The sequence below is a fragment of the Toxoplasma gondii genome, chromosome XI, assembly GCF_000006565.2.
Source record: "Toxoplasma gondii ME49 chromosome XI, whole genome shotgun sequence".
Classification (NCBI taxonomy): Eukaryota; Apicomplexa; class Conoidasida; order Eucoccidiorida; family Sarcocystidae; genus Toxoplasma; species Toxoplasma gondii.
The window spans coordinates 1,870,478-1,880,345 of NC_031479.1; the positions used below are offsets into that span (position 1 = coordinate 1,870,478).

The 9,868-nt window shown below is 54.8% G+C and overlaps 1 protein-coding gene across 1 annotated transcript; it reads left to right on the top strand.

Moving 5' to 3' along the window:
• The first annotated feature begins 583 nt into the window (after positions 1 to 583).
• TGME49_311220 (hypothetical protein) lies at positions 584 to 9,799 on the top strand. Its single transcript, XM_018782661.1, has 4 exons — positions 584 to 3,174; positions 3,523 to 3,612; positions 4,171 to 4,450; positions 4,891 to 9,799. Exons 1-4 carry the CDS (start codon positions 1,345 to 1,347, stop codon positions 7,587 to 7,589), a joined length of 4,899 nt encoding a protein of 1,632 aa, XP_018635532.1. The 5' UTR covers positions 584 to 1,344; the 3' UTR covers positions 7,590 to 9,799.
• Positions 9,800 to 9,868: the final 69 nt, after the last annotated feature.

The following is a 9,868-nucleotide window of genomic DNA, read 5'->3' on the forward strand; positions in this document are numbered from 1 at the left end:
GTTCCTCTAGGAAGCAGCAGTTAACATAGTTCTGACGTTTGTCACTACAGGGTGCTACTGCGAATTCATGGTAGTGAGGCTACTAGAGATTACTTGAGTTTTGCGACTTTCTTTTTCTGGATTCGTCGACAGTGCCAAGGAGGCCACGCCTGGCTCAGAAGCCTCAACCGTCCCCAGAACTTCTTGAGCTAAATCGGGATGTTGTCCGTTCTAGAACACTTGGAATAACTGAATCTTCCTACAGCGAAAGCTCTCTAAAAACGTGACACTGGGCTCATCCCCGTCGTCTGGATTCAACTGCGTGAATAGGTCTTCAAGTTTGAGGGTCAACTTCAGCTACCGTGTGCTGACAACGAGCGCTCGCTGTGAATGCGACCTGTGGACGGCTCGTAAGATTGCCGAGTCTGACAGAAGGCGGAAGATAACCGCAACGAGCGTGTGCTGTGTCCAAAATATCAGAGAATCTGTCGACAACAATCGCTAAAACCTAAGTCCATTCACGACCTGGGCAAATCGTCTTTTTCTGCTCAGAGGCGTTCGCTGCCGGGGCGACGGCAGGCACACTCGGTGACGACAGAGGTGGCACAAGTTTAACGCAATCTTCGGGCGTTTTTTCCTCTTGGTAAACTTTTCTCTCGAATACAGGATTGTCCTGCTTCGTCTTCATGTGTGCATTCCTCTTCAGGGGCTAATGTCGTTCTCACGCGTCAAAAGCCTCGTAACCCCGGCGAAAAGTCGCACCGCTCGCGGATAAACGGGAAATGCTCATCCACTTCCAGAGTACAATGACAACGTTACTTGCGCGAGAGATGACGAGGAAAGGGGGAAGAAAAACTCCTGATGGCAAAGAGAACGGGCAACTCGAAAAGCAGAAAACGCCTTTTCGGTACGCAACCTCCCCAAAGTCACGACGCTCTCCTAGCGACATGGCATGCGCCAGACCAGAAGCGGGAGGCACCTGACGAAACCCGGGCGTTTCCTTGTGCCTTCACTGGAAAACTGCTAAGTTGTCACATCTATCCACTAACTTCTGTTTTAGACGCCTTAAATCGTCGTTCCGGGCGGCAAACCACTGCCACCACGCCTTGAGCGCGCAACCCTCGTGAGGCGCTGTCGCTGCCGCGTTCTTAGCTCCCTTTCCAATCTCATGTCTCTCGGAATGTTTTTTTCTCAATTGGCACGCGCAATCGACAACAATGTCATGAATTCTCATGCGGTTTGAGCCGCCGTACCTTCCTCAGCACCGTGGTTTGGAACGGGATCGGGTATTGAACTCGCCAGGCGGCCGTATCTCGCGGCCGAATCCCACGCAAACTTCGGCTTCCCGCCTTTTTCAGAGTTACCATGGGAACTCTTAAGATCCTCCGCTGGCCTCCGGCAGCGTGGACGCTTCCATGTTGTATGTGTCTCGCTGTTTTTACTGGCGCGGCTTTCAGGCAGAACCGTCTCCAAGCCGTCGCTTTCGCAGCTCCTGTCTCTCGCGAGTTGCCCTTTTCACCTGCTGCTCAGACACCAGCGGCCACCGACACAGGTGTTTTGCAGAGTGAAAATGCCGCTCGAGATAAATTCTCTGCTTCAGGTTTCTTTTCTGCGGGAAACAGGGACTTTAACCAAGCGTCTTCTGCGCCAGTTCCTCCGCTACAGACTCGGAGGAGTCGCGCGAATCTCAGCCAGGAACGCCTCTCAGAAACACCCAAAGCGGTCGTTTTCCAGACTCCACCTCCGGAAAGTGCAGTCGCGTCGGCCGCCTCGTCGATATCGGCCGTCAATCTCGCCGGACCGGCAGTTCCGCCAACTCTGATTGAAAATACCGCGAACAGCGACGTGGCTTTGCCGCGAACCCAAACTCCGGTGGCCCCTCCTGCACAGAAGTATGCCGAGACTCCGGTGGATGTACACCGTTCTTCCCCTGTTTCTTTCAACGACACGCAGTTGTCGACTGTTCAGCCCGGTAACCTGGGTGGAACTGCTGCCTTGTCTGCCCCAGATGTGGCGCGGAAAAATCCGGAACAGTTTCCAAGCCACCTTGTTCAGTCGAATGCCGACCAAAATGGTATTTCTGGCGCGTCGACACTGGCGCCTGCCGGCGGAAACGGCGTTGCTACGCTGCAGTCCCCGCGTACACCAGAGGCTCCCGTTTCGCCGGCCCAGGCTCGCAATACAGAGGCTGCATCTGTGACGCTGAACCCAGCGACGGTTCCCGGTGAAGAGCGGCGCGGGAACTCAGGTGGATCAGATGAAAAAGGCGACATGGCAAGCTCGCAGAGTCCAGACACACACGGGACGCGTTCAGACTTCCTGCCTTCTTCAGGTTCGATAGCGTCTGCCGCCGAATCCGTCTCGGGTCCAGAGTTGGAGGCGAGGGAGCACACCACAGATGATGCCCTCGAGGAGAGCCGAAAAAAACTCGAGGCGCTGCGAAACGCTGCCAAAGCGGTGGAGGCGGTTCGCGCTCCGGTAGAGCAGCCTCCGTTTGACGCCCATGAACCAGGCTCGGCTGACCGTTACCGCGCCTTCGATAGGACCGTTCCAGGCGGTCAAGAGACACTGCCCTTCGAAAGGGTCGTCACAGCTCCTACTTCCACTGCAGCTGAAGACCTGACGCAGTCTCGTGAGAGCCGTGACATCCCCTCTGTGCCTCAAGCGCGAACTCACAGCAGATCTCCATCGCAACAGCAGTCGGGGGGTCCAGGCCCTCATGGACGAGGCGCACCAGAGACTGGCGGTGTGGAGCTGCGAGACAAATCGTCTTTCTCACAAACTTTTTCAGATGTTCCTAACTCGTCTGTTCGGCGTGACTCCCCTTCACATGTGTCACCACGTGAAACTTCTCTTTCTCCGGTTCCTCTTCCTTCTGCTGATCCCCGCGCTGGGGCTCCAGAAGCCGGAGGCGGGACGCGCGTCGGTTCTGAGGAGTTAGAAGGGAAGCGGGCGGACCAGGAAACGCTGCGTATCGAGGGGCGTGGAGACGAGGTCGAGTCTCCGTCTGAAGCGAAGAAGGCGCCACCTGTGTTGCCGACCGCCTCGTTCTTCTCCATTTGTTGCCTTCTCGCTGGCCTTTTCGTCTTCGCCTGTCTCGCCTCAGCAGGAGGGATCGGGGGCGGCTCTGTTTTCGTCGCCCTCCTCGTGGGCCTCGGCCACATGCAACTGGCTTACGCAGTCCCCATCAGCAAAGTAAGCGTTTTCGAGAAACGAGGACACGACTCGATTGATCATCGAAAATGGGAAAAAGCTGGTGTTGACGCTCGTGTCAAAGTAAGCGCTTCTTACAAGGCAAAGAGCACAAAACCTGGTTGATGGCCACAGCCTGGGGAAAACGTTCCAAAAGCCTTTTTCAAACATGAGTGCAGACGACGGTTTGGGGTGTGGGAGGGAGAAGCGATTTCCGCGCTGCATACCCTCCTTTGAATACACTGGGAAGATGCATTTCATTTCAAGGCCGTCACTACACCGGCACTCAGTCTACGTGTTTAGTGGGACATTCTTCCACCTTGACTGTGTCTTGTGCGTTCTCTGTCTCAGGTGATGGTCTTCGCAGCCTCCTTCTGCAGTTTCGTGCTGCATCGGAAACTTGAAAGGCAAACTGCTGAAAACGCTCGAGCAGTCGCGCAGGTAGACCGCAGCACTCTATCTCTCCTAAAATGTCGTTTTCTCCCATCGGACGGTAGCCAGTTTTTTTCGCCTTTGATTCCTTCTCCACGTAGTTCCCTTCTCTTTTCTGGCTGAGACTCGCGTCGGCGGCCTGTCGGCATCTGGCGATGTTCGCCTCCGGCTTGTCGCCACATTGTGTTTTATTTCTTGGTTCGTTTTCTCGCCTTTCTTTCTGCGTGACCCTTATTTCTAAAGTCTCGTTCTGTGTGCGTTCCTGTGCCTCAGTGTCTTTTTTCCTGGGCGCAATTGTATCGGCCTCAAGAGGCTTCGAGCGCCTCGTCTTCCTGTCACGCGTTTCCTGGAAGTCTCCCGCTTTTTGTAGCATGTCGCGGTAGCTGTTAATAAGATTGGAATCCATCTCTAATACGTGTGACGTTACCGGTGGACCTCAGTGGTCGAATTCTCTCGCTGTTCCTCCTGTTGTCGTTCACACCTTCCGCTCTCAATCTTCCTCGATGTGAAATGGTCCGTGCGTGAGCTTTTTTCCTTGCGCTTTTTGTGTGCCTCTTCTGCATGCAGGACTGGGTCGATTTGCTGGTCCCTCTCGCACTGTCTGGGTCTCTGGTGGGCGTTGTTCTGAACACGATTTTACCGGGTTTCTACCTGTTACTGCTTCTCTCTTGCCTCTTGTTTGGTCTTTCGGCTCGGACCATGTTGTCTGCAATGCACCTCTACAAAAAGGAAGTGTCTCTCGCGGTTCAACAGCCTTTCGAAGAAATTTTCCTTCCAAGCCCGACGACTTCGCCTCGTCGCTCGTCTTCCTCCGGCTCTGGGTCTCCCTTTCACGCCTCCTGCACAGGTGAGGGGGTTCGCCGTTACGGGCACTGTTGCACTCGAACGGAGGCGGGGGAGACGTTTTTCGATTGGCTGCCGACGTGTGTCTCCTCCGGAGGCGCTCCAGGCGCGGAAGAGAAACAGGCGCTGGCCTCAAGGACGAAGACTCACCAGCGTCCTCGTTTACAACTCGTTTTCAGTGACGTAAGACGCACATATACGGGACAAACGCGAGGCGGCCATTGAGAGTGTGCGAGATACGAAAACGAGTGCTGCTTTTCACTGACGAAAACGCAAGAACGAGTCGTAAGACACTCCCTTGGACTCACGGGGAACATCCGAGAAAGCTTCTCGGTCTTTACCTCGCGCTTCGCGTCGCCCTTGACGCATTTCTCCTTCTTTTTCAGGGCAACCTTCTGAAACTGACAACCCAGGGGAACCTTTGCGTGTTTTATTATTTTGCAGCATATCGCCCAGATTCGCAGCTGTCAACGGATGGGTCTCGGCTGTCATTTGCCGTCGCAGCGACGCACTGCTCAGGTCCTCCGTCTCCCTCGTTCTTTCCGGAAGAGGGCCAAGACAGAGCAAGTGAGGAAAACGCTTCTCCTTCGCGTCTGTCCCGTCCTCCAGGGAGTTTACCAGCTGAGGCTCTGCTCGTGCCATGTTGCGGAGAAGCGGAGACACACTCTCCTTTCATTCGATCCAACGGAGACGAGAAAGACCAAGAGCCCTTCGCAGCCGCCCGCTCGGAGAAGACACCTGTGGGGCTCCAGAGGCCAAGAGAAGGTCGAAATCCGTTTTCAGACGAGGAGGCCGCCGAACCGTTTCTAGAGCAAGCTGGAGAGAGTCGATCCTTCGAGCGCATGCATCCAGAGTGGGTGTTTCCGCCTGGTGGAAATTCGAATCCTGTTGAAGAAGAGGACGCGACCGCTCTTCTTCACGGCGGTGAAGACGGGAGACAGGCTGGAAAAGGCGGAGCGGCTTCGGGCGCTGAAGGCTTCGAACCTCTACGCTTAGACAGGCGACTGTGGAAAGAAGAGGCGTGGAGACAAACGTCTGGGGAAAGCGAGATTGACACGGAGGTAGGAGAGACCGGATCGCGGCGAGGGAAGCACGGGAAAGGAGACAGAGAAGATGCTGAACCCAAAAGCGAGGAAGGCATCAAAGAAGAGGAAGAAAACGGTGCGAGATCGGGGAAGAGGAACTCTCGAGACGCGAGAGCTGGAATGACTGTAGATGTGGAAAGTGTTGTTTCATCGCCGGAAGCTCTTGATGCCAGCACGAGGAATGGCCTCGCCTCTGGTGTTGACTCTGTGCCGTCTGCTGCCCCCATTCCTCCGTCTTCATCTTCGCCTGCGTATCCGGCCTTCCCTCGATTTTACTCGCTAGAAGACGAAGAAGATCTCACCCACATCTCGTTCATGCAGGCGGAGACATCTGAAGAAAGGGGCAGTCTCCCTGCCTCTGTGTTGTCGGCGCTCGACCCTGCCCTCGACTCGGAGTTCCTCGCTGCGTTGCCCGACCGAAATGCAGCGAGAGGGCCTCTGTCCAAGGCTCTGAATTTGCTTCGCTCTGCGTGTGAAGGCATGGTTTCTTCGGCGCAGGACGGTGGGGCCTCTTCCTTCTCTTCTGGACAGACGCCGATCGATCCAACTCTGCTTCTCCCCTCAGCCTCGGCACTGTGTCCTGGAACGAATCTCGAAGCGAGCAACCCCCGCCCGGTTTCTCCTCGCTTCGCTTCCACGGAGCATCTGGCGTCGTACCAGCGTTTGTCAGGCGAGGCGAAGCGGCCGGAAGAGGGGGCTCCAGGGGACCTACGATGCTTGACAGAAGGCCAAGGAGTTGCCAGGCGAGAGACTTTGATTGTCGACACTTCGGCGCGTCTCCTGCAAGTGGGTGTGTCTTCAGAAGCCTCGCTCGAGGCTGATCGTGCCTGTCACGGGGGGCTCGTCGCGTGGCTGCGAGCCTTGCCTGGATTTGCGAAGGCGCGGAAAGCCGTTGGACAAGTCGAGAGACTTTGTTTCCAAGGAGACGTAGAGAGTCCGCACTACTTTGTGCTTCTCCTCCTGCTTCTCGTCCACGTTTTTGCCAGCTCGCTTCTGCACCTGCTCCTCAAACACGGAGCAGGCCGCGCCGCGGCAGTCGTCGCCGCGCTGGCGCTCCTTCTAGGGGTGTCTGTACAGCTCAGACTATCCGTGCTGATCTTCAGAAAACACTTTCCCGCGGGAACTGCGCCGCCGGCGCCGACGCTTCGCGAGGTTCTCTCTGCGGTTTCTGCAAGTGTGGCAGCGCTGTGGAGACATCTGAAGAAGGTGGGGAGAGCGGCAGGTAGGGCGGCATTTGCTGTCGGTGAATTGGGGAAAAACGCGCTGCATAGATCGGGACTCTTTGCCGCGGCCCCGGCCTCTGTCGCGTTTCTCGAGCACGACTCGGGGCGCGATTCGATCGAAGTTGCGGAACTCAGTGTGCGCGGGCGGTTTCGAAACGCTGGCGAGAATCCGTTCCTATGTGCCGTCGGGGACATTCAGGAAATTCGTTTGTCTGAAGAAACTGGCCAGGAAAATCTATCTCATTTGTCTCTCGATCTGACGGGGGTAAGGCAGTCTGGCGACGACCACCGTGGGCATTTTTCGAAGAAAACCTCCGGCGCAAGACCGTTCGACGACGCCCGGAACCGGGACTGTCCCTCCGGCGTGGACGACGCTGTCCGGCTTTCGTGGACGTCTCTCTGCTTTGAGGGGTACATTGTTTCGCCCGTTGCTGCACTTCCCCCGTTGCTGCTTACGCCTTTTATCGGCTTCTTGACTGGTGTTTTTGCGGGGCTTGTGGGCATAGGCGGCGGCGTCGTCTTCTCGCCGTTTCTCCTGCTCATGGGGAACGACCCCGTGTCCGCTGTCGCGACAGCATCCGCGTGCGTCGTTTTCACTTCTTCGTCCACCTCGCTCCAGTTTCTGCTCATAGGCCGACTCCCCATTCTTTACGCTTCGCTCTTCGGCCTCGTTGCCGCCGCCGCGGCTGCATGTGCCACCTGTGGAATTCACAGACTGAGGCGCGCCGTCGGCGGCAGAATGAGCGTCATTGCTGGGTGTGTAGCCTCTGCTGTCACCGTCGCTTCCGCTCTCACCGTGTGGAGATGCATAGAAGTTGGCATTTATGGCGAGTGAAGCGGAGCAGAAACGGTGAAGTAGCGGTCGAGTGTTTGTGGGATTTCTCCCGCGATAGGTAGTAGGTACCTCACAGGAAGACGAAACAAAGAGCCGCTTCAGGTTGATCACGACTGTTGGTTCACTGACTTTCCAAGCACGGGGTAGAGACAAAGTGTAAGGCAGAAAACGAGTTTTGACGGGAATTAGAATCTTCTATATCTTCTTGGTGGTAAAGACGGAGGTTTAGTAAAATTGAGGGGCGAGCCGCTGGCCTCGAATGGTTCAGGAAAACGGCCGGGGAAAATGCCACTCTTTCTGCTGGAGTCCAGTGAGCGGTGCAGTTGTGTAGACGGCTGCGGATGTGGGAAAAAAATGACTGCGGGTAGGTTAGTCGCGCTGATCAAGATCGGGGAACATTTTCGAGGCAAATGCACAAGAGATCTTGTGGCTGATCTCTTTTTCGAAAGACGGGGAACAAAGCAGGCGGTACACGCCTGAACGGATAGAAACATATGTGGAAAGTCTGCTCTCGCGACGCGCGTACGTATACATGTGCTAGGTAGTTCAACTGGATGTGGCGTCGGCGGTTCGCACTCGTGTCCCTGCCCGTGTAAAGAAAGAAACAGCAAGGCAGGTGCGGGAATCGCGGAAGTGGAGGGATTTGTTTTGGCTCATCTCATGGAGACACCGGCGTGGCTTTTTCCCAGGTGCGGAAGCATCAACAAAAGATCACTGAGCGATCTCCAGGGTCAGGTTCGGGGGCGCGGCCGAACGCTGTCGAAGCCGCCTTTTCTTATGAAACAAACTCTGTGATTTTCGTCAGCGTAAAATACCTCTGGCAAGAGGAACTAAAGGGCACTTGCCCGGGTGTAACTTTCTTTTCAGTGAAGAGTTACCAAGATGACACGGTGATCGCTGTACAGAGACAACGAGCTGTTACCGCACCGCGTACACATTTCTCTGAGAAAAAATCCATTCCAACACTGGAAGGCTCTAACCAGTCACGAAGTCACCGCTGCCGTCGCCTCTGACAGGAAAATAGAAGGGAACCGAGAGAACGGAAGAACGGAGAAATGGCAGTCCGCCGGTAGGCAGGGAGGTGACAATAATATAGATGATCAGGGACCGGGGAGCAGACTTTGTGACGCTTCTTGGCTAGTGCATCAAAAAAGCGAATGTAAGGTGCACAAAAAGTGAGAGTATCTTGGCTCACTTAAAGAACGATACGAGATGCGGTACACTGAAATAGTGAAGAAAGCGGTTTACGAGCAATATGCTTCTGCATCCCCTCAACGTTTACAGCCAGTTTACTGGTAAGCATGTAGCAACGGAGCTATATATATCAACAAAGAGAGATCACACAAGATCCGCAGACAGTGCGTTAGTTTCGCTGTATTACACACACACAGCAGAATCAGAGTTTTCCTGTGTTACGTGGGGGCAAACAGGATATCTTTCAGATCTAAAGGGTCAATTCGCTCTGTTTCTTTCTTACCCTACGTCAACACTGCCGTCACACCCAAAACAGGCAGACAGGTTTTTTTCAAACTGTGATCGCTTGTCCCAGTTAAAAGAACGTCTGGCACAAGGTCGGTTCAACAAGGGAACAACCCGACTCAACTGGTAATCAACCACACCACCAGTATTGTGAATAATGTAACAACGAACACAGAGTGCGTTCCACCGATGAGACTCCCGGGTCTCAGCTCCGAGGAACTGGTGGTGCGCAATGTCTCCGTCCGCCTTTGATTCTTAAGAAATCTAGGTGAAGGACAGTGCGCAATGAGTGTGGCTTTTTCCAGAATCACTTTCATTCTGTTCCGTACAACCCGTCGAATGTTGAAGACCAATGCGCATGCCACTCGGAAACTTGCCCGACGTGCGAGTGATCTGTTTTTTTCCTACGAGATACAGGTTCCCGTGAAAATGAAGATTCTAAAAGTGACCGCAGGGTAACCCCTCGAGGTAACATACCCTGCAACACTGAAAACTCGGCCTTTCTTGTGGCAAGAAAGGCCGTTTCTCACCCGCTCTGGTAAAACCGCAAGAATCCCTAAACCCTACAGCCTAGACGTCAATACCAGGAACGTGCGAGGTCTCTAAACAAGGAACAGGAAGGATTCGCCTGGGGGAGGGACGGTTTTTCCAGAGACCTCGCTGGTTCCATCTTTGAAACACCGGAGACGAGAAACACCCTCTCGCGATTTGCAGCGATCCGCGTTTCGTGCTTTGAAGTGACTGCAGCGTTTTCGTGCACGTTCTCGTGACCTCCGGGGTAACTTCGGGCAAGAGTCGGA

What these genes read in the sequence shown, in the direction of transcription:
- TGME49_311220 (XM_018782661.1), top strand. Translation starts at nt 1,345, where the DNA reads ATGGGAACTCTTAAGATCCTCCGCTGGCCTCCGGCAGCGTGGACGCTT. An exon ending in ACGCAGTCCCCATCAGCAAA is followed by an intron (nt 3,175 to 3,522) that starts GTAAGCGTTTTC and finishes TCTCTGTCTCAG; the next exon opens with GTGATGGTCTTCGCAGCCTC. An exon ending in CTTTCACGCCTCCTGCACAG is followed by an intron (nt 4,451 to 4,890) that starts GTGAGGGGGTTC and finishes ATTATTTTGCAG; the next exon opens with CATATCGCCCAGATTCGCAG.